The 26,589-nt window shown below is 38.0% G+C and overlaps 1 protein-coding gene across 1 annotated transcript in view; it reads left to right on the forward strand.

Annotated features, from left to right (window-relative positions):
- FGD4 (FYVE, RhoGEF and PH domain containing 4) overlaps positions 1-19,633 on the forward strand; it is a 54,494-nt gene extending 34,861 nt beyond the window's left edge. The window contains exons 7-17 of the mRNA XM_054281886.1: positions 3,307-3,463; positions 4,533-4,671; positions 5,606-5,664; positions 6,286-6,432; positions 7,704-7,876; positions 10,248-10,278; positions 10,451-10,546; positions 11,425-11,550; positions 14,128-14,268; positions 15,414-15,554; positions 15,742-19,633. Coding sequence (XP_054137861.1) covers positions 3,307-3,463; positions 4,533-4,671; positions 5,606-5,664; positions 6,286-6,432; positions 7,704-7,876; positions 10,248-10,278; positions 10,451-10,546; positions 11,425-11,550; positions 14,128-14,268; positions 15,414-15,554; positions 15,742-15,999 — 1,468 coding nt within the window. The 3' untranslated portion in view covers positions 16,000-19,633. The remainder of the gene's footprint in view (positions 1-3,306; positions 3,464-4,532; positions 4,672-5,605; positions 5,665-6,285; positions 6,433-7,703; positions 7,877-10,247; positions 10,279-10,450; positions 10,547-11,424; positions 11,551-14,127; positions 14,269-15,413; positions 15,555-15,741) is intronic.
- The last annotated feature ends 6,956 nt before the right edge of the window (positions 19,634-26,589 follow it).

Here is a 26,589-nt window from a genome sequence, read left to right on the forward strand (position 1 = left end):
TGAGCTTGCTAAATTAGGGGTTCAGACTCAAATTATGTGCTACCTGGTGAATTTATTGTACAAAGTTGAGGTAAATAACACAAATGAGGTTTATGATAATGCTGAAGTACAGTAACCTCTACATTTACTGCCTTTTGTAATAACATAGGACAGAATCTTCTTCTCTGTTTTACTTTTCTTTTTGAAATTAAAATCCATGCCAGGTATATTTGAGGGCCATTTTCCCCTCAGCTTTTCTTGACCTCTGTTTGGAGCCAGCAAGGATAGAACAGGTGTAAATACACTGTGTAATACTCATGTACAGATGTGGTGTCTTTATCCTGACTTGGGTTGTGTGTGTGATTCTGGGCATGTTAAAACACAGTCATACATTTTTGGTCTCTTCTATGTAATTAAAAAAAAAAAAAAAGAAAAGGTCTCAAACCATTGCTGCTTCCCTACCTTCTTTGGGAAAAAGGATAACCTCATTTAAAAAGAAATGGTAAATAGAGTTTCATCTAGTCATTTCACCTCAGCACTTGTTTGGCTCCTATATTCTATATTGTCTAGAATTTATTATGAGGAATTCAAATGTTTGTCCATACAGAATTTCCAGCTACACTGTCATATAGCTCCTTTATTATCAAAAAATACACCAAAAATGAAGGGGAAAACCCCGTTCTTTTGTAATATATATGAAAATCTTGGACCATGCAATGGTGCTTTAGACAGCAGCTGTACATCTTCTGACTCTGTAAGATGATCGCCCTTTAAATGATGGTTCCTTAAAATAGAATACTTCACATGCACAAACACATGGTACCTCTGGGTAGTCTATAATGCAAGGAAGTAATAAAATGTAAGCATTGTGAAATATAAGAACTTCCCTGCAGAATGGCTTGAGTAAGTAAAAACTACCCATTTCTTTTAACAGAAGTTGAAAAAATGTGATAGGAAATAGGAATGCCTAGATTGCACTAGAGTGCATGTTCATGACAAGTGGAGTTTAGATGTTTAAAAAACAGCTTACACCACATTATGGCAGTGCTGTGTGATTTGAAATGGGATTCACAGTGTAATCTTAAAATTCTGCTCTAGACACTTTATGGAGCACAGAATATGGGTTGCCTTACTTTACATATCTGCAAAATGCTAAACTGCTCACTGCTATGGTGTGTATAATTATATAGCTTCAAAGGTTGAAAAGTGCTTTTGCAGATAGGCTTTGACTCTTGGTGCAGAGCTAATAAATTGCCTCACAAGGATATTATCTTTTCCAAATTGTGTGAAAACAACCTTTGTGCTGTACCTGAGACAGCCTGCTTAAATGTCCTTGAAACACTGTGCTTTTGGGAGGAGTTAGAAAAAAGGGTGTAGCTGAAGACAGCTTTTTGTGATCATTGCTGAAAGTAAAATCTGGGGTAATTTTCTCTCCCCATCACTGGTCTCTGAAATTGTCTGGAATAATAGCTTCTGCCAGATACAGTCTTCTCAGAAGCTCCTCTCATTATACACAAGAAATTAAGTGTGTTCCATGGGTAGCTTTATGTGCTTCTATTATTCTTTATCTTCCAACAAAAAAAACCTGGATAAAAATTTCTGACCTTTCCTTGAGTTTTGGTTTAAATTGAAAACTTAGAGTAAAAATATGTAAAAATATGTAAAGCAGATCAAATGCAAATTCATTCTTGGAAGAAAAGGCAGTGTGAATCTAAACTTCCCAAGTGAAAGTGAAATTGTCTGGTAGCTGCATTTAGAATGAGTTGAGCAACAGCTGGAGCAGAATATCTCTTACAACATATGGCTTGGAAACACCAGAACCAGCGTTGTTGCAATATATTTCTCATGAAAAGTGTGTAACAGAGCACAGCAGTGATCCCATGCTGTAGAATCATCAAATGGTTTGGCTTGGAACAGACCTGAAAGAACATCTAATTCCAGCTCCCCTTCCATGGGCAGGGAGACCTTTCACTAGGCTGTCAAACATGATAATTAGATACAATATCCTGAGTTTTCTGGACCCAAGGATGACCAGTAGCAGGTACTTGGGAATAACATAAGAGCCCTGCATGATTTCAGAGACCAGCTTCCCACCCTGTTTTGTCCCCCCATTGCCAGCCCCAGCAGCAGCCCAGTGTTACACAGGAACCCTCTGCCCTGCAGAGGCAGCTGCAGCTGCACCAGTGTTTGACTGTCCTGCAATATTCACTTTTCAAGTATAACTTTTCTGTTCTGCATAGCTTTTCTCTCAGACAAGTGGTGTGTTGGAGTGGGCTGAAGAATTTTTCACTTCAGACCGCTATGAGAACGTTGATTTCAGACTTTTAGGAATCCTTACTGAGATACTGAGTTTCTGAGTCTGTCCCTGAAAATGAGACGTGAAATGTGCTTCCTATGGTAGTTCTTGGAGGTGCCTGTGTGCTGCTCCACATTTTTTGTGTGCCCTGGGAGTGCAGCTTCTCTCAGCCTCTCCATCTGCTACTTTCCTATTCTGCTTTATCTGAAGACGCCATCAGGAGTTGGGAAAAACGTGGGAAAGTTCCCACAAAAGACTGGAATCCGAGGGATTATCTTCCTTCATATGTTCCCTTAGATAATTAGTAATTAAAACCCAAATGTTAATACATGTGTTTATACAAGGCACAGAGTGGAAGCTCTACAGAATGGGTTTAGCCCTCAAACCAAACCACAGGTTAGATATTTTAAGGATTAAATTATGGTCAAAAGAAGATAATGTAATTTTAAGGACCTGCAGATAAAATAAAATAGGCCATGCTTGGTAAATAAAATCTTTCATGTCTTCAATTTCTAACTTTACTTATTTGAGTCTTCCACATGACCTGTGGTGCTTATACATTATCAAAGGGGGGTAGAAAAATTCTAGATTTTCTTATTTTAGTCGTCTACATGATCTGTGGTGCTTATACATCACTAAAGGAGGATACAAACTCTTTCTAGATTTTCTTATTTGAGTCCTCTACATGACCTGTGCTGCTTATACATCATTAAAGGAGGATACCATCACTTTCTAGATTTTCTTATTTGAGTCCTCTACACAACCTCTGGTGCTTATACATATCAAAGGGGATACAAACACTCTTTCTAGGTTTTCTTATTTGAGTCCTCTATATGATCTGTGGTGCTTATACATCATCAAAGGGGATACAAACACTCTTTCCTTATGAATTCAGATTTAATGCTTATGTTGGAACTCCATATGAGGCGATCCCAAACAGGTTCTCTGTTGAACACTTGAAACCTTTTATAACCTTGAGTGACTTTTTTTCTTTCCATTTTGCTCTGAGATTCCACCCTCTTGCTTTGCAGGACCACCACCCCTAGGATCGGAGACATTCTGCAGAAGCTGGCTCCTTTCCTCAAGATGTACGGCGAGTACGTGAAGAATTTCGACAACGCGATGGAACTGGTGAAAACGTGGACTGAACGGTCACCTCAGTTCAAATTCATTATCCAAGATATTCAGGTAAAGGGGAGAATAATGAACATCCTCAAGTGATATATAAAAATACATGTTTGTGGATGAAAAAAGGATTAAAGAGGAAATTACATACCAAATCCCTTAGAATTAAGGTAGTTGTTTTTATCCACTTCACACTGTGTTTTTCCCTGCTCCTTCCTGTGTATGCGCACAACCCATCCACAAAAATCCAGATTTTTCTCCTGCAAAATAGAGGAGCAAATTGTAAAGGTTGAAATATCTGAAGATAATGAAAATAATGCATTTTGTTGTAAATACCAAAGTAAATACCATTTTAGGATGAAGTGAAAAGGCAGTGCAACCCTAGATCCCTGCACTGCGTGAAATAATACTGTGTTTTCTCCCAGTAACGCTGAGCAGAGCCAGCTGAAGAGCCCAGGGATGCCAGTCTTTCCCAAAGGCTCGTTTCACACCCTCTGGTGCTCCCTGGGGGTGTCTCTGGGAATTGGCAGTGTGTGTCCTGCAGTCTGAGCACTTAGAAATAGAATGGAATATTTCTACTTAAATTTTACTGCTCTATGGGGTCTTTTGGTTGTAAGCCAGGGAATAAAACAATGTAGGTTTTAATGTAAATTTTGTTCTTATAATCTAATTGCATCTAAGATTATGGAAATGAATATTCATCTTAAGATATGAGGGAGTTGACATTGTAAATGAAACTCAAAGAAAACTTTCCCTCAGATAGGTAAAACATACCTTTGTAGCCCATTAGAGTCATTGTTTATAGATGTGGTCATGAACTGTTCTTATTAATTTAGAAGTATTTCTCTTGTGTGTTATCACAAACCTATTTTAAAATACACTGGAGTTTAAAAGATTTTTTTGGTAAGACTTTTTGGTAAGACTATCAAATACTTAGAAAATTTTTTACAGTTATTATTTGTGAAGATTTTCTGATTATCTGGTTTGGAAAAATAGTTCTGTATTCTTTCAGAAGATCTATCATGCATGCCTCAAAATACATTGTTTACGTTTCATCAACCATTACTTTTATTTTATGGTATTGTAATGACATTTTTGCCTGCCTCATTGAAATATGTTTACAATTTTTTAGAAGGAAAAAGTGTGTGGAAATTTGACATTGCAACATCACATGCTAGAACCAGTCCAACGCATTCCACGCTACGAGATGCTTCTAAAGGACTACCTAAGGAAATTGCCTCAGGATTCCCTAGACTGGAAAGATGCTGAAAGTAAATATCTTCAGGCCATTAAAGGAGCTATAATAAGATATTAGTAAGAGGATACTGTAAATTAAAGATATTTCCAGGAAAGAGCAAGTGAAGAATTACCCATGAAAAGAATGATAGAATTTCTTCAGTGGAATCATAGCATTCCTTGACAAAAAATCTGTATGAATTGAAGTTAATTTTAAAGTCATAAAGCCTTTAGTATTCTCCTGGAGCACAGAAGTTTTACTTCGCTTTTTGGAATAGTGTACAGGTTTTGATTTGTTTGCTTTGCAGATGATCAGGGCTCGTGGTGGCTTTTTAATTTATTTTTGTTGGCATTTTGGTTTGCTTTATGCACATTTGGAATGTTTGACTGCTACTTGTAAAAAAGTGAAGTTAGGCTCATTGTATTTTTAAGCTTCTGCAGGGAAAAAGCACAGCCCACTTTTAAATTTCGTCCTTTCTGTATTTACATGAGAACAGTTCAAGGTATTTGCATGGAGTGTTCAAATTCACTTGCCAGATAATTCTTTTAAATATTTCATTTTTAGTACCATTGCAGTAAACAATTATAAGATGAGCTGTTTCAACTGAAAAAATATTGTTTGACTTTCTGAACTACTTTGAGAAAAGGAGGGAGAGAACCATAACTGTTCTTGTCACAGAAAAATGTGATTCTAAGTACTGAACTGCTACAGTAAACTGCAATAATTCTCTTCTTCTTTTCCATATTATTGTTTCTATTTGGTACCTGACTTTTTTATGCCTTCCACTTTACCTTGTTTTCTTTTTATTGCTAACTGAAGAAATTTATTGTACTTTGAAATTTACATAAAAACAACAAATATTTTTGTAGAATTACCACAGTGCCCCCCCTTTTTCCCCCCTGTGTAGTACATAAATAAGTAAAAGTACAGCTTTTTGGTTTTACTTATTTTCTTTTTCTTCTGTTTAGAATCCCTGGAAATTATATCCACTGCAGCAAGTCACTCAAATAGTGCAATAAGAAAGATGGTAAATGATCCTTGTTTTCCTGATCACTTTTCAGTATATTATATTTCAGTATTTGGTCAAGCTAGGAGAGTGAATTGCAAATCTTCCCTCAAATGGCAAGAATTGGTTTCTTGGGTCAAAGTGATTGTTCCTACTTAATGTATTTATACAGCTCCTGGAAATGATAGACAAAATCTGTCATTGCATCAAATTCTCTCAAGTGGAAAATGGGACATACTTAGTTCTCCTGGCTCAAATCACTGATACTGCACTGAATTGTTAACCATGTTTCATCTGTTCTGTGAGTGCAGGTCAATGTTTGTAGAAAGCAGTTACTGTTTCTCTGCCTGATTGGGCTGGGATGATAGGATCTTAATTGAAATGTGAGATGTTTTGGGCAAGAAATAATGCAGACTGTATAAAACAACTGCATTTTAAAAATTACCAAGGATATAACATTTCTGAAAGTACTTCTAGCTTTATCAACTAAATTAATCAGTCAGACCACACATGCTGGGTACAAATATGTTTTCCAAAGCTTACAGTCTCCAGATTTACGCCAGCTCCCATCATTTAATTTAAACTGCATCAAGACCTGTGCTTTCAATTAATAACTTTTACAACTGTGTTTTCACCATAAAGGAGAACCTAAAGAAGTTGCTGGAGATCTATGAGATGCTGGGAGAAGAGGAAGACATCGTGAACCCTTCAAATGAGCTGATCAAAGAAGGGCAGATCCTTAAGCTGGCTGCTCGCAACACGTCTGCCCAGGAGCGCTACCTTTTCCTGGTGAGTGTGGGGGCTGCTGCTGCTGAGAACTTTGAAACCCTCATCAAACTGAAATGTAAGAGCTTAGGATCTCTGCCCTGATGGATTGGGCGTTGGGGTCCCAATAAGTAAGTCTCGTGGTTCTGTGGGAGCTTTATATCGTGGCAGATCATCCTCTCGGTGGGAATTTGAAAAGTACAGCCATGCTCCCTTACAGCTCCCTTGGAAGAGGTTTGGTGGAGCTTGTTGCTTCCCATGCATTGAAAATTGCTTCTATATTTTTGCTCAGGGGTCTCTGGCATGGCCCTTCTTCTGGTTAATAAAGGGTAGTGACAAGATGTTCAGATGATAAGATGATAAGCTCCTCCTTATCTGTGCTTCAAACAAAAGGAGAAATCATAGAATAGAAAGACTTCAGCTGGGGCCAGACAGCTGACTTAAATAATATTCCCTTCATATGAAAGGTGACAACCTCAAATGTGCTGTGTCTGTGATGCAGACTAGGCAATAGTCTAGTCAGGATTTCTATGAAATAGGATTCAGCTGAAGTGAGTTTTCAACTGAAGTGAATTTTTCTTTTCAATAATTAATTTTGAGAAAAATGAGAGAGGGGAAAAAAGTGAGAAAATTAAGCACTTTATATCTGATTTAATAACTGTGCTTTTAGGCTGTGGCTTTAGACATTTAGCCATTATTTAAAGTTCTGCTTTAGTAAAAGAATATATCTTTGTCCTGCTCTCTGTACTCTTTTTCCCCCCTGTGATATGGAGGATTTCCGGGAATTAAAGCTTTAAGAAATGTTCTTTTGTCTTGGAGAAAAGACAAATAATGTCTTCAAATAACATCAGTTACAACTTGTACAAAGCAAAATCATTTTGGTACAGGATAAATATAAATGTATACACTGAAGGAAAAAGTCCTTATTCTACAGTTTACAGTAGGTTTTGCAGAATTGGGACATGAGAACAGATTTGGTTAGAAAAGCTTTACACTGGCATAGAATATCTGGTCTCAGTATAATTTGATAATAAATACTATGAAGACTGCTGCACATGCAGAACAATTATTCTTACATTCACTGAAGCTGTCCTTGAATCCTATTCCTAAAGGAATAAGAAAGACAAGTTGTCTTGCATTAGAGCTTTGGTCTTATGTGTCAGCTGATCAGGAAAGAGCCTGCTTTCTCACCCACCAAGTCTAGCTTTGTGATACTGTCCAGCTCTCAGTGGACAAACTGTGGCTTTATCTGTGTTTTTCTTAGTGCAAAACCACGTGTTTATTTCTCCCCCCAGTTTAACAATATGTTGCTCTACTGCGTCCCCAAATTCAGCCTGGTAGGATCCAAGTTCTCGGTTCGAACCAGAGTTGGCATAGATGGCATGAAGATTATAGAAACCCATAATGAAGAATATCCACACACTTTCCAAGTGTCTGGAAAAGAGAGGACACTGGAGTTGCAGGCCAGGTAAGCAGTCTTTTTAGCCAGATCCTTGAGATCAAATATATACACACAGAAGAGTGGATTAACAGATTTGAAGAACGAGGCAGCGGATTTCATCTTAATGTTGGTGTTTTGGAAATAGCCTAGGCTGCCAAAAATCATGAATAGTCAATCCAAGAATCTCACAGAGCAGAAGGTGCATCTGGGATGCATAGCACATTGGCTAACCTTGCAGAAATGCCCAGGATAGCTGTCAGTGGGCTGGCTGGGAATTCGAGGGCAGTGCCAAGGCAGCCTGTCTGACTGAGGTGTTTTAGGACACTGGGTGTGACAATCACTGGTGCCTCTGGGATCTGAGCTGCCTTGGTACCAACGAGTCTGTTCACCTCAGGGCAGGTCCAACAAACAGAGCTCTCACTCCCAGTGGGTTTGCCTCCACAGAACAGAGTTTTCTGCAGAAGTAGCTGATGATCTGCTTTCCTCTGTTCCTCAGCCCCATTTCCCATCTACTTGTATTCTTCCAGTCCAAGTATCAACCTCCTCCTGGAAGGCAAGCTCTCCTCTTAGTTCTTGGGTCCTTTCCCTCCAGGTGCACTCTTCTCACTGGCACTTTTTCTGCTCTCCAATTTATTAGTCCTTGTATCCTCCTTTTGCTGAGTTACCTTCCCCTCACATTTTTGCACTGCCTAGGCTAAATTGCCCCTGTCTAGACTCAAATAGAGTGAGATGCTCCTCTCATTTTGGGCCTGCTTAAAAATCCTATTCTTAGCAGTCAGGGTTTCATTGCAGGGAGGCAAGGATTAAATAAGCAGGAAAATGTCCATGGCTGGTATAGTTCTGTGTTGGCACCATGTGTTTGGGGACAAACCATAGCCTGCTAGCCAATTAACTTTCAAGCTACTTTCCTTTATGGGAAATATGTAATGTTTAATGAGAGTTACAGCAGAGAATGTGCAAAGATAACAGCATATAGGTATTTACCTACACATTCATTCAATTTCACATTAAATGTATACTTTGAAAAATGACACAAAAAAAAACCTTTCCACTAAGATCTGCAAGATTTCTGGGACGGGTTTTTGGCTATCAGTCATATCTGCTGTAAATTACTGTCTGATATCTTGCTAAATATTTTGTAAATTGTTATGCCATACACCTATTTCAATGGTGAAAGGTGGCATCTTGCTATACCATTTCTGAAGCATGTTTTAATTAGAAGAAAATTGATACAGCACAGTAAGTTTATTTTGTTAGCTTTCCTACATTACCCATAGGAGAAATTTTATTGCATTAGTTTATTTTAGGTGAGGGAAGCACAGATTTTTATCTTTTGCTTTGTGGTCATTGTTAGAATACATTAAGTCTGTACAAAACTCTGAAGGAATAGATGCCACAAAGCTCTTATTCAATTATATTAGAAAAATGTTTATCAATGTATGAGTAGTGAATGTACCCTATGCTTTAATGTCCTTAATTCATGAGCTTTTATTTAACACTGTAATAATTTTTAATTTACTCTTGGTGAATTCTTTAGTAGGAGGATGGTATTTCTTTTTCAAACTCTTATTGGAGTCCATTTCCAATTACTGTTTTTAAACAGCTGGTAGATTATTTCTTTGGAAGGCTGCTGGTCAAGTACTATGGATAATAGCCCAGCTTTTTGTTTTTACTGTAAGCAGGCTTTTATTTAACACTGTAATAATTTTTAATTTACTCTTGGTGAATTCTTTAGTAGGAGGATGGTATTTCTTTTTCAAACTCTTATTGGAGTCCATTTCCAATTACTGTTTTTTCAACAGCTGGTAGATTATTTCTTTGGAAGACTGCTGGTCAAGTACTATGGATAATAGCCCAGCTTTTTGTTTTTACTGTAAGCAGGTAGGAAGAATGATTTTGGCTGCTTGGACAGGTTTCTTCTTCCTCATGTGCAGATGGTAGGTGGGAAGGGCAAAGTAGTTTAAGATTCTGCCATCTTAAAAGTTCTGCTAATACTGCAAAACAACAGGTAGGGAGCTATTTTAATTGAGATGTTGTAAAGGTTCTCTTTTGCATCCTTCAGAGCAATCCATAGAAAAATTAATTTTTGTATGACTGGTATTACATGGTGCAGCAGGGTATTTTCCCCAACACATTATCCAAGGAGGAGGCAACTCTTGGAGAGCAGATACACTGAAGTGTTAATTCTCATGTTTCTAACATTTGTCTTCTGGTTTGGTTTGTTTGGGGTTTGTTTTGTTTTGTTTTTTTTTTTGTTTAAGTTGGACAGTTAACAATTAGTATTGTTTAAATTCTTGACATTTACTGAAGCGTTACGTGGCTTTTGCAACAAGTTGTTGATAGTGGAATAATGTTTCCTAAACTAGTCTCAAACTAATGTGTCAAATATTTCTTTTAGTTCTGAACAGGATAAAGAAGAATGGATAAAGGTAAATTCATCTACATTCTTTATTTGCTGAACATTTTGTCACTGAAGCAATCGGAAAAGTAATATTTGTGTTTTCTGTCTCTACCTTCTTTCTGCTGATCAATAACTGGTCAGAATGCAGAGTCTGTTTTAAATTTTATCGTGTGTGAGGAATCTCTCCACTCTTTCCTTAGGCACTTCAGAGTACCATTGAAGCTTTTCAGCAGAGGAATGAAACTTTCAGAAATGCTATTGCTAAAGAATATGAAGACATGCCTATTGAAGTCTCTGTAAGCTGCTCTTATTCCTTTGTAACCTTCTTAATACCCATTGTGTTCTTCAATAAGTGGAAAAAGTTTGGCAGAAATTTTGTTTTCATGCTCATCATTCTTGAAGCAGAGTAATCACAAAGCAGTCATCTTGTTGGTAATTGTTTTTCTTCAAAATGCCAAATCTTGTAAACAAGCCTCTTTCTTTCTTGAAACATGTATCAGAGCACCCTTTCAGCGATGCATCATGATTTTTCACTGGGTTCTTTGTTATTTCTTTTATAGATTTCGAAAAGCATCTTGAGCTATGTTTTGTAATTTCCTCTACAGAGGATGAGTAACAACGGGGTCTGGATAGCTCTGACCTGCTCGGCACAGCTGTCTGAGCTCCTGAGCAGTTCTTAGCCACAGGCAACCTTAGCAAGCTTAAGTGATATCAGCTCTTTACTGATTATCAGCTCATTGTGATCTCACCCTTCAGCTTGCTAGGTGCCTAGGCAGGTAGAAGCAGGGAGAGAGGAGAAGGCTGTGTGAGGTTCCACAGGGGTGTCTTTATTGAATGTTCTGTGAAGGTTTTCAGGGAGAGCTCTTCTGCCCGAGCTGGGCAAAAGCAGCTCTTTATATAGGGTACAGGGGTTTAGGGAATTGTCAAGTAGCAAGGGTTAAAGGAAAGTGACCTATAGTCTTACAGAGAGATAAGGAAGGAGTCCAAAGGCAGAAAAGAGGGGCTTCTAGTCCAGTCACCATGATTGGCATTTCCTATCTTAGGCTTCTGACTGCCAGGGAAGTCTTACAGGCTCTGGGCCTGCTGCAGATGAGAAATTTTCCCTATTTCAAGTACTGTGCAGTTTTTTACTAGCTCTTAAAAGTCTTTTCTCCTCCTCCTGGCCCTCCTTTAGAACGCTGAGCTTGGCAAGAGGGCGCCGCGGTGGATCCGGGACAACGAGGTCACCATGTGCATGAAGTGCAAGGAGCCCTTCAACGCGCTGACGCGGAGGAGGCACCACTGCCGAGCCTGTGGACATGTGAGTGCCAACCCCCTGCTGCAGCTGCTCAGCATTGCTGCCAGGGTCTCCAGGCACCTGCCTGGCTTCTCATTCATGGCTCCTTGTCAGCTTAGAATGGCTTGGGTTGGAAGGGACTTTAAACACCATCCAGCCCCTGTGGTCACCAATTGTTGCGGTGTTGTGGGGGTCCCTAGGACGAGGTGAGAGACGAGAATTGACTCCAAGTCAGAGAATGATGAGAGATGAGAATTGACTCCTTCTCAGAAGGATGATCTATTCTATTCTATTCTATTCCATTCCATGAAAATGAAAATGAAAATGAAAATGATGTACTAAAACTATACTAAAGAAAGAGAAAGGAGAGATCAGAAAGCTAGACAAGAATGAATAATAAAAACTCCTGACTGACCAGAGTCCCGACAAAGCTGGCTGTGATTGGTCATTAAGTTAAAACAATTCACGTGCTGGGTAAACAGTTCTCCAAATCACATTCCAAAGGGGCAAAACATGGAGAAGCTGAGGCTTCTCATCTTGCCAGAAAAGAAATCCTGGCAAAGGGATTTTTCATAAACAATCACAGTGACAAGTGCCAACCCCAGTGCTGTGGGCAGGGACCTTCCAGCCGACCCGGCTGCTCAGAGTCACATCCAGCCTGGCCTTGAACCCCTCCAGGGATGGGGCATCCATCCACAGCTTCCCTGGGCAGCCTGTGCCAGTGCTGTGGAGTCTGCTGCTGCACTTGAAGCTGAAAGAAGCAGCTCTGCACACCACCAAGGACCCTCTGCCTGCTCTAGTCATTAGAAACACATATGCTTGTGTATAATGTCCCAAGGCCCTGCACACAGTATATTGTTAATTTTGAGAGAATTCTACTAATATGAAGAGTTTCAAGACTATATTAAGATGGCATAATCCAGCAAAATTTCAGTGTTTTGTTAGTTTTGAGAGACCTCTACTAATATGAATAATCTCAAGACCATATTAAGATGGCATAACCCAGCATTATTTCAGGCAGCCCTGGCTGGCTCCACCAAAAGAACATAAAACCCTGCAGTTTTTTCCTTAGGTTAACTTGGAGCTGCTCCCAGCTGGGGTCAGTAAGCGTGAACATGTTCAAAGCATCAGGGAAGGAGGGAATGTGAGGGTGGGGAGAGAGTTTTGCTGCTGCTTTCCCTGTGGAGTGGTACAGTAACATATTCAGCTTGAAAGCAACCATCAGGCAATGGCAGTATGACTTGTGAGTTTTCAGAAGGTAACAAAAGAACTGCAAACACACTGTGCTTTCTTTGCTTGCCACCCAGCAGCTCTGCCTGTCTCCACCAGATGGTAGCACAAGCTCAGGTTTAATATTTGTGGTACAGGTTGTCTTGTCTGATTCTTTTCTAATGTTTTTAAGTGGTATCAGGGCTTGCTGCATTAATAACACTGCTTTTGTGCTTTGCAGGACACTAGAGACTTTTTCAGAAGCTGTAAATGATTGGTTTTACAGTTGTCATAGAGGGTTTTTCCCCCAGATCTTTTTGTCTTAAAATTCTGTTAATGTTAAAAGCACACCCTCCTTTTTTATTTCCCTTTTTGTTTAGACTGCTAACTACTTCCCTCTTTTGTAGTTCTATCACATCTCCTTGTGCTTTAATTTCAAATTTTTTCATGGGAGTTAATTTGGGCTAGCAATGATGGTTCTCCAGAAGTGAGTAATTTGGAATACTTAACAAGGATTGTCTAGGGCTACAAGCTGAAGGTGGTGATCTAGATTAGCACTGCAAAGCCTTGGTCCACAATAAAGTTTTGTTCAGATGTGTTAATGGTTCAAGTCCATTTATCTACCTTTGTTTCTTGAAATAACTTCACTCATATTTTTTTATTCAGGGAATCTTTTTTTCACGTGAAAGAAAAGTTCTGTGGAAAAACACTTCTAATGAAACAACTTTGATATCTCTCTTTGATATGAGATATCAAAGTTGAAATATTGAAAAGAAAAATCAGTAAAAATCAGTGAATATTGACTTATTTATTCTGTGTATTTATGATTTGATTTTAAAATTGTAAATTTTATATGTATAGGTATATGTATGTACATTTAAATATGCTATTATTTCTTAGCAAGTTAAAAATGTAGCCATTTCTGATTTCATCAGACTTTTATCATTAAAAGGTCATCTCAATTGTAGGTTTTTTTTAATCCCATAACCTCATTCTGCGTACGGGATTAAAAAATTTTTTGATTTACATAGAAAATCTGGTGGTGAATGTACCTTTTCAGATTGGCATATAAAGAAACTGCCAGCATGGTTTGGGCTATATTCTGATTCTATACCTAACTAGAAACTACAGATATAATTAAAAGCTAAATGTGATTTTATGCAAAGTGCAAAATTTCCAGCCAGTAAATAGGAAGAAGTACTTCTAGTTAAGTAGTGGCACAAATTTGGAAAATCATTATTTTCATTTAAGTTATTGCTGACATATTATAAAGACATCTTTCTTGTTCTGTATAATTAAAAATATACTACAAAAAGCTTAACACTAATTTTTATTTATATTTTAATAAACTTCTATAAATACTTAAAGTTTATATGTATTTCTTTTTCTAAGGTGGTTTGCTGGAAATGTTCTGACTACAAAGCACATCTCGAATATGATGGCAATAAATTGAACAAAGTCTGTAAAGATTGCTATCATGTTATAATTGGTTGTACAGACAGTGAAGAAAAGAAGAGGAAGGGCATCTTGGAGGTATGTAATTCCAAAATACTATATATGTATAGCTGCAATCCTTTTGGTTCGTCAGTAGGTGAAAAATGGTAGCATTCTTGCAGAGTTTATTTCCTCTTTGAGAAATAAAAAGTATGTGGATCAATTTAATATAATTCCACAGATTTTGGTTTTCATTACTCACCTTTGCAAAATTGCTTTGTTTCTTGCAACTTTACATTTTTTAGGGGAATTATAAACCTTAGAACTTGTTTGCTTCTTTCAGTTACATCAGCTCCTGTGACAAGATGTAACCTTCCCTTATAAATTTTCAGTTTTCTTCTCTTGCACTTAAGCTTTCATCACACCAAACCACTGCTACCAGTTGGTTTTTAAAAATATATACCCAGACTGAAAGAACTGGGGATGGAAACAAGGAGAATGGGGGAGAATTTTGCTCTTCCTTCAGAGTCTGAGTAGTAAGATACTGTTTTGATCAGTGTATAAAATGGGCCTTTAAGTTATCAGGTTGTCCTCAGCTTTTGGCATCTGAAAAGCCAAGGCCAATGGAAATTTTAACACATAATTATTTTGTGTTCTTTCTTGTCATCTCAAGTTCACTATTTATTTTGAGTAGCATTTCACTCTGTCTACAGGTTCTAAGCAATTAATCTAATCTTTTCTCTAGGATTAGTGCTTGAATGCTCATGTTATTCTTAAAAATGTGTTTGAACTTGATTCTGTCGTAATATTTTGACTGCTGAAGTAGATAAGTTGTCATGTGGGATAGTTAGTGGCACTTCAGTGCCTAACATGGTGTTATTTTGGAAATCAGACATTGTTGTAGATGCTCAGATACCAAGAAAGGCAGGCTGTGGTGGCAAAATGAAAATTGGAGTGATATAGGAGTCTATAATCCAAAGTTACTGATGAAAAAAGGAACAGATTACACATGCTAAGGGAATGTGTGTTGTTATTGCACATGTTTAATATATATATTCTCCATAAATCCAGTCCTTCATGATCTTTTTTGAGTATTTCCTGAAGCCTTTTGCAGATACTATCCAAGAGCTGATGTGAATGGTGATATATTTCCTGCTTTTCTGTTCTTTGTTTTTAGTCTTTACTGAAGGAAGGTTTAGTTTCCTTTGTTTAGTTTCCTTTTTATGCTTTCTGCTGTCTCCTAGATTGAATCTGCAGAAGTCTCTGGAAACAGTGTCATATGTAGCTTTCTTCAGTACATGGAGAAGTCCAAGCCCTGGCAGAAGGCATGGTGTGTCATACCCAAACAGGAGGCTCTTGTGCTCTACATGTACGGTGCTCCACAGGTATGTACAGGGAAAATGGGAAAGATTTTAGTAATTTTTGTCACTGGTATTTGAGGAAGAGACAGCAAATAGCTTGGGAGTGGAGGAAAGATCCAAGTGTTTTCACCAAACTGTACAGCAAATGAGAAGTAAAGGGTAGATTAGTTGTTCTTAAAAAATAATAACTTCTTCTTATTCTTCTTCTTAGGATGTGAAAGCTCTGGCTACAATTCCTCTTCTGGGCTACACAGTGGATGACACCCCAAAAAGTGCTGACCTCCCCCATAGCTTCAAACTGACCCAGTCCAAGTCTGTGCACAGCTTTGCTGCAGACAATGAGGAACTGAAACAGAAATGGCTCAAAGTTATCCATTTAGCTGTCAAAGGTGAGACACCAGAATGTCAAAATGAACTGCAAGTGAATTTAGAAGAGCAGCCTGAATCTTCTAAAATATATGAATGCTGAAGCACAGGAACACATGGCATTTTTAAAAAAAATTTAGTTGAAATTGTGGTTAACCTTTGTGTTAACCTCTCTCTGTTCAATCAAGGAGAAAAAAAAAGAAAAAGAAACTTCGTACTACCATACACATCTTGGCACTTTATGTTTGGGAAAGAATTCTGGTCTTTTTAGGGATCTTTTTCTTATATTTATGTTCTGTCAATAAAAGTGATGTACAGGTCCATTTCAGAGACTTTTAAAAAAATGTGAATGCTATTAAAAATACTTACTAACTTTACTGTACTACTTGTTCGTTGTAATGCAATTTTTTTAAAATCCAGTTGCTCTTCAGTTAACATTTAAGAATGCAAATATTTGAAGCCTCCTACTTACATGTTAGGACTTGCAACAGGATAAAAGATATACCTCCACATTGCCAAAATAGATCTGTACTTAAATATGCAGGGACAGTTTGGTTCAATGTATGTAGTTTATAGATTGATTTCCACAGTTCTGTACATATGTTGTATTCACTTGTATCTTTTTAATTAAAGTAATGCAAATTGCTTTCACAGGTATATTGGCTTTTAAGGTTTCAATTATCAAGGAAACAATCTAATGATTTTCCATGTAGAAATAAATACCTGAAATATGAGAAAACTATATATAATATATGTACAGTATTAAAAATGTACAATACTTGATTATTGCTTTGATTTCATGATACTGGGTTCTTATTAGTGAATAATTTATTTTTTAAAAAGCATGTTTTCTATTTGAAATTAAACACAGTCCTAAATTGAAAAATACTGTTCAGTGATTTGTTTTAATAGCTGACACTTAATGATCTTGACATTTTTATGCATCAAAAAATTAGCAGTAATGTAAGTGGCATGCAATGGACAAATGAGTTCCAGTTGTGTTTAAACAAGTAGTCGCTTTTCTTCAGTGTCCTATCACTGTTAGCTTTTAAGAGTGCAGTAGTTTGTTGCTCAAATGCAGTATGTGGTTTGAGAAAAGCAACAGATTCTAGTAACCCTCTTAGAATGTGTATTTTTGCTATTATGGTTATTGGAGCAAAAGAACAATTTGAACTTAAGTTTTTTTAATTTTTGTAGAAGATTAGGTATTCTAATGCTTATTTATGACAACAATCTTCAAGGATTCTTGTTTTAAAGTGCAGCCTGGTTTATAAAAATTTAGGATGAAATCTGAGCTTGCAAATCTGAAATTTTATGAACTAGCATTATTTCTTTCCTGTTCCTGGGTACAAGGACCCATTGGCTTTACAATATTAAGTTCCTTATGAACTTCCATTCCTATTAGAGTTTTTATACATAGAGACAAATGACTTCCATAAAATTTTTACTTGAGTGAAATATGGCAAACTCAGAGGTACTGATTGACTATCAATTAAAATCATTGCTGTCTTTCCTTTTAGAAACCCTTTAAGGAAGGAAAATACGTAACTTCTATAATCAGCTTGTCATAAGAACATTCAGAAGTCTTACTTCTCAATAAATCTGCAATCTGTGTTTTAAATCATGTCAAGCTGAAAAGCTCAGGTTCAATTTTGTTAGTAACATGACAGATTTAAATTGTTGGGTTTTTATAATGAGTTTGCCAAGCAAACTATCCACTGAACTCCTACTCCTGCTTTACTCTTTCTGCAACATTATAGGGAAAAAAAAACCCAACTCATTTTGCATTTAGCAAGGGATTCATACCTGTTTGTAGTGTCAGGCACACATGAGCATTCAGTGTCATCATTCCTTCATAAAAATGTCATGTAAGTTAATGTTAGTGGGATGGATTTTGCTCTCACCTGCACAGATCCAGGATCTACCATATCCTTTAGATTCCACAGCTTTACACCAGTGTTAATAATGATCAGGACATGGTATGGTACTAACTCTCCAGCTGACTTGGTGCATGTCCATTCTGAATTCTCTTCCTTGGGTGCTCCCTGGGTCCAGATTGCTCTGGATATAACCCTGGTAAAGCTTTTATCTGATGTGCAAGCTCTTCTGTAATTCTCTTTGAGATTTCAAGTTACTTCTACTGGCAGCTGTGTTTACCTTTAGCAATGGGCAGCTCAAGCCTGGTTTGATTCATGTTGGTGAATACCATCAGGTTTTTGCCAAGGTAATATAAGATCTCCCTAGCTAGTGCCTGTAATCTTACATACACCTTGGCAAGGGATGGGGGAACATTCAGGTAAGCAAGCAGAACTCTTGGTGGCTGTCTTTCCTTCATGGCCATCTCCCAAGAGTGGCTATCTTCTACAAGAGCCTCAAGTGCAATTGTGGGATATGGAGAGCTTTCTTTCCACATCCCAAAGTATAAAAACAGTTTCCCATGGTCAAGGTGTGGAGTGTAAAGGAGGGAGATGCTTTAAAGGAGTTCTCAGATAGGAAGGACTGAGCTATAATGAAAATATGGTTATATGACTGTAGAGTTAATTAGGTGGGAAAAGCCCTCTAAGATCACTGAGCCAACCATTGCCCAGCACTGCCAAGTCCACCACTAAACCATGTCCCTAAGTGCCACATCTACACACTTTTTAAATACCTTCAGGGATGGTGACTTAACCCTTTGCCTAGGCAGCCTGTTCCAATGCTTTACCTCTGTTTTGGTGACAAAATATTTTCTAAAATTCAATCTAAAACTCCCCTTGTGCAACTTAAGGCCATTTCATCTTGTGCTATTGCTTGTTTCTTGGGAGAAGAGACCAATCCCCTCCTTGCCATCATCTCCTTTCAGGGAGTGATAAGGTCCCTCCTGAGCCTTCTTTTCTCCAAGCTGAACACTCCCAGCTCCCTCAACCACCTCTCACAGGACTTCTGCTCCAGACCCTTCACCAGCTCTGTTGCCTTTCTCTGGGCCCTTTCCAGCACTTCCATGTCCTTCTTATCCTGCCTTTCATGTCCCAGAATGGACATGGCATTTGATGCACAGCCTTGTCCGTGCCAAGTACAGGGGGCAACCACTGTCCTGCTCCTGCTGGCCACTCAGTTGCTGGTACAGGGGACAATCACTGCTCTGGTCCTGCTGGCCACACTGTTGCTGGTACAGGGGACAGCCACTGTCCTGGTCCTGCTGGCCACACTGTTGCTGGTACAGGCCAGGACACCCTTGGCCTTCTTGCCCACCTGGGCCCACTGCTGGCTCTTGTCCAGCTGCTGTCAAACCAGCACTCCCAGGTCCTTTTCCACCAGGCAGCTTTCCAGCCTTTCTTCCCCAAGCCTCTAGTGCTGCAGGGCTTGTTGTGACCCAGCACTAGGCCTTGTTGAACCTCTTGGAGCTGGCTTGGCCCATTGATCCAGCCTGTCTGGATCTCACTGCAGAACCTTCCTGCCCTCCAGCATCCTACACAGCTTGGTGCTGTGTAGTACATTCTGTTTTCACCTGCAAATCTCATTCTAAGCCCATTCCAGTTAAGTGATTAGAAGTAGCAGTTTCTGTGCTGCCTTATTGTTACAGTGGTGTTGAGCAGTTGAAGGTACTTGAATGGCAGCATCTCCCAGATGAAGCCCAGCATCCGGGCGCAAGCAGTTTGAAATAGGAGTTGCTTGTTTGGATGTTAGCCTCATGTTTGTCCTCAGCCATTAAATTTTATACAGGATAGCACAGGATATTTTATTTACCCTAGTGAAACCCATTTAATGTTCTCATAATCAATTGTTTGGTCAGAATTGTTCTCTTCTGAGTCAGAATGCCTTGGCACTCAAATACATGGTTGTGTGTGTATTTTGTGGGAAAAGTGTATATTACCAATATTGAAGGACATCAGAAGATGGAGAAATTCTAAATTTCACCACCCTGTTGCCTTCATTCTCCACAGACAAGCCCTCCTAACAACAGCATCCCAAACTTTTCCTTTAAATTGTAAATTATGACTGCAGAGGAACAAATACAAAGTTGTAGCTGGTGTGGCTTAAGAATTATGATAAAAGCAGTGAAATTAAAACCATCATTCTAACAAGGTAGAAGCTGTTCCCACTTGAGATAAATTCTTAAATTCTTCAAGGAAAATAAAAAAGGCGTTAAATTTGGGAGCATAAAGCTCCGTGTGTAAGGAATAAACTGTAACTAAGCATTCATTCATAATGCATGAATGCATGTGAATGGCTCTGCTGAATTATTTAAGTTTTGCAACTCTTGTGTTCAAGTAATGCTTGTTTCTCACTTTAAAAGTGATCACTCTTCTGTGCGATTTAAAGCAGATCAAAACTTATTTTAGTGGTTTTATCTGTGTTCAACCAGAACAAGTCTTAAATTTATCATTCATATTTTTGGATCATAGCAATATATTTTTTGAAATTACTTATTTTTTCCCCCTACCATGGGAAAATAGTGTATCATGATATGTCTGCACCATTCCTCCAGGCCCTCTAAAAATTCTTTTTTGGTATCAGGTACTCCTGCTTGGTTGAAGAGCTGCTATAAAACCTGTATTATGTAATATTTTCAAATCCCTTTATGCCAAGTAGTTCTGTTTATTTCTAAGTGTATTTAACTTGTATGTGCAAAAAAGATATTGAGAGTACAAAACATTCTCTTCTATTTGGAATAGAATATTAAACCACTTTAATTGCATGTATATATAGTAGCACCTTTTTATGCAAAACCATCTCAAAGTGCTTTATAAATCTCCTCAAAAATTCTAACTCTTTTTCATAGAAAATAAGATTTTTATTGCTCATGTTTTTAAGTTATGGATGAAGGCAAGGCAGTGATTAAATATAGAGTAAATACACTACCACCTAAGTAAAATTTAGGAGAAATTATAGAAGTACGCTCCACAGACTTCCAAGTGGAGTCAGAAGGAAAAAGAATATTTATATTGAAACAAGTGGGAAAGATGTGGAAACACTTGACAGGTTGTTTGGGTTCCTCACCACATAGCTAGCATAAAAAATCATCAGCTTTTCATTTCAAGGAAAGATTAAATAAAATTAAGAGAGGGTAGTTATTTCTTACACTGAAGGAAAGACTTTCTGTAAAAATATAAACATTCCATGTAGAAATAATCCTAAGCAATAACAAAAGGTCTTTTTCCATATAGCTGGTATAAGCTAGCATGGGCCTGCTGGAGCTATTATACCTTCAGTGATTTAAATTTACATACAATCTGCCTTACATAATATAAGGACACTTGGGGAAGATGAAACTTCCACCATTAGGGAGCTGATGTGATACCAGGTCTCACCTGGACTCACAGGGCTCAGATGAACTTCAGATGGAGGTAATGGATGTAGGGGTGAATGTAAACAACTGGAAATAAATATCCAAAATAAATTACTGGAGAGAAGTAATTTTGTGGCAGAACTGACTACCCTTAATGTAAATCCATTCTTAGTCTCTGTGGTGTACTGTTATTTGAAATCTGAAATTAAATACATGGGGTTAATGTTTTTTGCTCTAGTCTGTGGCCCTGTTGGTGTGAGGAATTTATCTGGCTGGTTCTGACCCATGGGACTGTAGTATGTTCCTCAGATAGGAGTTTTAATCTGCTAGTCAGATTGTTTCCTAATTCCTTTTCCTTTAACAGATGATAACATTAATTTAATGGTTACATATGTGTGTGTATATACACATATGCATATGTATGTGTGTATATGTATATATGTGTATTTATATATTTGAGACTATTATTCAGATGACTTGTTTTCAAGCAGTATTTTACAATCAAAAGAAAATACACTGTGCTGCATTCAAAATAGAATGTATAATGATTGTGTTGAGTATGCTTTCCAGAAAAAGATGGAGGTGGATCTGCTATTGTGGCATGTTTACTATTTCAGCCTATAAAAACAAACACAGAAGCCCTCACAAACATGCTAATTCCAGTGAGGCATTTCAATCAGCTTCCTTTGAAACCTTGTGATTAAATTTCTACCTAGAATAAACCCTGGCAATTTATTTCACCCCTTCCTCTTCCTAGCACAAGTGAATGTAGAACGTGCTTTATTCTCAAAATCCTCAAGCAGATTTCTTTGAATAAAACATGTTTTCAGCCACTGCATAACACCAACCTACTTCTGTTTATAGTTCATCCTCGTAGAGTCATTAAGTATTTATGGTGGAAACATTCAGAAAAGAGGGAACTATATCAAAGCATTTTTGCATGTATGTGCTCTGGTATTTTTAAGCCAAATTTGTTGCATATAGAGAATAGTTTGCAGTAGAAATACTATTTTTTCTATCATTGTATTTTCTATTCTGCAGCAGTTAAGGCAAAATAACACAGTAATTTTAGTGGGAGCTGTATCAGCTGTAATGTTTAACATCAGAATTACAGGCTATACATGTTCCATTTCCCTTCATTATGGAAGCATTGCTGATTTTAATTGCAAAAAGATGTTCTAAAAAAATAATAATTGGAAGAATTGTAAATTTGTTTTGGTTTTGCAATAAAGTGAATAATGTTAAAAAGGTGAAATACAAATGCCATTGTAAGTTGTGCAAATGTTAAGTCGTCATTTTTATGGTTAAGAAATATATGAATGTAAAAATGTTGAAGATATTGTACATATTTTCTGTAATATATGTATATTTGATCCTAAGGTGGGTGGAGAATTGTAAAAATTAAGCACTTTAATTCATGTTGAGTACCTAAAAAGAACAGAAATTTGTATCCTGTAAAATAAAAGCATCATTAAATAAGTATTGCTGGTTGACTTCTGTTTTTTGTCGACTTTCCCATTTTGCTGATAAAATCTTTAAGCTATATTTCTTGCTGTGTGTGATGGTGAGGACCAGTTTTGGAACACTGGTATCTCATTTGCTAAAGTGCTGGTTAGTCACAAGTACGGCTAAATTGGTGAAAGATATATTCTGAGTTTATAAAGGGTGTATTTAATGCTATGGTGTATTTATCCTCGGTAGGAAAGATAAATGACATCTGCACAGTTTGGTCCAGATTTCTGGAATGGGAAATGGGAATGTGACCAGGAAGTTATATGAGTTCTTTATGGATTTCTGTACCACCATCGCCAGAGAAAAGTGCAAAAATAAAGGAAATTGTTCAGCAGAGCCCCAAATCTTTCTTAGTATTACTCAATACTAAATGATAGCATGATCTCATGCACTGAACTAAAGTGGTGCTGCAAAGCGAAAAATAGTCAGGTAATTAGCTGGATGTGTCCTTTAACAGTCCAAACCTGGTTGCAGTTGCCTCTGATTTCCATCATCTGTTAAACCTGTTTTGATTGTATCTGATTTATTGTTGGTATTTTTCTGCAAGTGGGCACAGTGTTGCAGAAAACACAGAAACACAAAACAGAGGACAAGTTACTGTAGTACTTGGTAGTTCCTGATTGGAAAGAATTGCATGCAAGAATTTTTGTTTCATTTCTACATCTTCTTCTCTTTGCACACACCATAAACAACTCGGTATTTGAAATAAGCACTGATTAACCACAGAGACTAATGCTTCCCTTTCTGTTTATCCAACTTACTTATTGTTCTGATTTTTTTTGTACTGTACTCTATTCCAAACCTCATTTTCCCCATTAAGCCCAATGCAATGCCTTCTGCATGGAGACAAAAATAATAGCATTAACCCTAAAAATGTGCTTTAATAAGAGAACACAATTATAAAACTCAAACTACGGGAAATGGGGCACCACAGGTCCTAATTATTTCCTTTAAATCAGCAGGGTTAATAAGCACTGATATTTCTATGTGGCTGCAAATTGGCCAGAGCCCATCAAGTTGGTGAGGAAGTGGTAGGTGTTGCCTCCTTTGGCTTTCCTGCCTCATTACCAGGGAATTGTTCTTGGCATTGCATGAACTTCCTGACACGAGAGAAGTGGCAGAACAGCCTTTGGTAAACACAGTATTTGGAGCTGGTTAGGGTCAGGGTGGTGTCTCAAATGGACAAGCAGAGGGATCCTTATGATTGTGATAATTTTATTTCACCCCCTGCCTTCTTGGCCCTGTGCACCAGGCAGCCATGGCAATATTTATCTTCACCAGACCCAGTTCTTGTGTTTGGTTCCTTGAGGAACACCAGGTCTGTGTTGTATGGTGCTGGTCACTTTTAAAATTAAATCACTTTAAAAATAATAAATAATAATAAATGTATAAATAATAATAACAAATAACAATAATAAGACTTTTCCCATTAAGCTTCCCATTCGGACTTTCTCATGCCTGCTACTGTTTAGGCAATGAATATTCATTAATATAAACATGATTTGTAACATCTGTATGCCGATGGTGCAATGTTAGCAAGGCCTTTACACTCCTTTGTTTGGGGTATATACATTTATACAAAAAGAGAAAGTTTCCCTTCTGATCTTCTCCAGATATGATATCACACTCCAAAGTCTGGCCATTGTGCTTCTGTCTCAAAAGCACAATGCTCTGGTGGCATGAGCAGGATGTGCTGCCTGCCCCAGTCAGAGTTGACATAGCCTCCAACCATCAGGATCTTACCAAGAAAATTCATTAATACTTTTTAACTGCCAAAATTGAATTTTTTTTTGTTTGCTGAATGAAGGAAATTACTGCTGTCAGAAGCATTTCCTTATGGGATAGATCCTTAACTGGGAATCTAAGGTAAGATGAATTTCCAGATCCCAAAGCATCTTCACACTAATTTGACTGAATACTACCTTATTTAATTTACAGATTCTAAAGGTTTCTGGCTTTGATTTATGCATTTGTAACATTAAAATAACATGTGGCTGAAGAAATGGAGATTGTCCTGGGAGCAGAATCTGGGATTACTCTCTCTTTGCCCTCTAGTAGCCTCCTCTTCTCTTCTGCCCCTTCCTACTCCTGTCTGGGAGCCAGGCAGTCCCAGCACTCTTGCATGGAGAACGTGGAAATGAACTTTCTCTTGGGTTCACTGGACACTGAACTTGTACCTCTGATTCTGTGATCTTGTGTTTGGAAACAATGCTGGAGGTTTGTGCTCTCTTAGGAAGGTTTTAACATTGTATGTGTGACTCACTTATCCAAACTCTAGGTAAGGGGAAATTCCTGCTTTGGGGAAATGGGTTTTAGACTCCGACTGCTACTGGACAGGGGAGCTTTCTCTCAGTGTGAAATTAAATTAATGAGCCTGTGGTGGAAGAAGACATGATTTCATTGTAGTTCTGTTTCCATGTACTGCCTAGCATGTAGAACCACCTCTTTTGTCTTGAATATTTCTTGCAAAGCAAATCCAAATATCACAGCTGGAGGTCCTGGGACGCAGCATTTGCAAAAGGCCTGCCACCTTATCTCTGCTGTATTTGGGAAGTTGATCTCAGACTAGCACTCAGTTGGTCCTTTGAACTGAATGCCTTTTAGTTGCTGAAGTGCATCCTGCAGTTGTGTTTCACATGGAAAGATGCATCCCTATGCCTCAAGATGAACCTGCAGTGCAAAGCAAAGCATGGCAGGTGAGAATGAAGTGCCTGCCATCATTACTCTTACAAGCAGGGTGGGATGTTGTAAATCCCATATGCTCAGTTGTTACCTTGCCTACTTAAAATTGTGCCAATCATAAGCACAAGAAATGTGTATCACAAGAATAAGAAATTCTCCTCTTGGCACACTATTTTACCTTAAAAAGACTACAGGAGATAGATTGTCTTCTTTAACTACTAGATCCAGAAGTAGAAGACACAAGCTCAATTCCTCCTGAATATCAGCAAGTTTTGGTTGAGGTAAGGTTTGGTTGGGACAAGATTTTTTCTTTTCTGTTTATGTTGAATGCTAAGTGTGTACTTTGTTTAGCAATAAAAGTTACTCACTTGATAGCAGACAGGAGGTTATTGCTTTTCTTCCCAAAACTTTGGTCCTTTAACATAAAGAGTCCTCACCTGAAAACTGAACTGCAAACCATTGGGGTGGTGAAAATCTTTTACTGAAGGAATTGTTTCAGTACTGTGTTTGCTATTTCAAGTGACCACCCCAGTGGCATCAAGGAGGGAGTGCTGCTGTACAGGAATCCATAAGGATACAGATTTTACTTTCATCTCCAGCCTAAGTTTTTATCTCTATTGACCCTGTGAGAAAAGCTGATGTCTTCCAAATACCAAAGTGCTTGGGCTTTGTTACTGATTTATGAGGTTCGACTGCTGTGCTTGCCTTGTGGCTCTTGACCTCTGCTCTCCCCTCCCTTAACTTGAAACCTGCTTCCAGTTTCACAAGCAAGATTTACCAGAAGTTGTCTGACACTCCAAATAGCCAGTGGATTTTCATAGATAACTTGCCAGTGTTCAGATTAAGAAAATATAAGGAACTGTCAATTTTTTTAGTTCATATTGTCCAGCAAAGTTGCATCCCTGCCCCAGGATAAGTTTGTTTTGCCAGAGACTGAGTGTCAGCACAGGTAAATGCTCCTCTCACTCAGGAATTCCTATCATCACTGTGATTTCTTATACCAGCCAAAGCACCAGGAGAGCTTGCTTTGCCAACTCAGCAGAATTCCTGAAATATGGATTTCAAACCTCTGACTTGTGTTGCTTCTGGGAAAAGAAAAATAAAAATAAAAGAGCAAGATTTAGAATCTCTCAGCCTGGGAAATCTGTGTAGAGCAGCCAAACAAAGGGTCATTCTGTTAAGGGACTTCAGGAATTTATTTATCTCATCTTCTAATGGTGCCTGGTGTAA

This window comes from Melozone crissalis, unplaced genomic scaffold, assembly GCF_028551555.1.
Source record: "Melozone crissalis strain CALT ecotype California unplaced genomic scaffold, PUWL_Pcris_2 ptg000033l_1, whole genome shotgun sequence".
Taxonomy (NCBI): domain Eukaryota; kingdom Metazoa; phylum Chordata; class Aves; order Passeriformes; family Passerellidae; genus Melozone; species Melozone crissalis.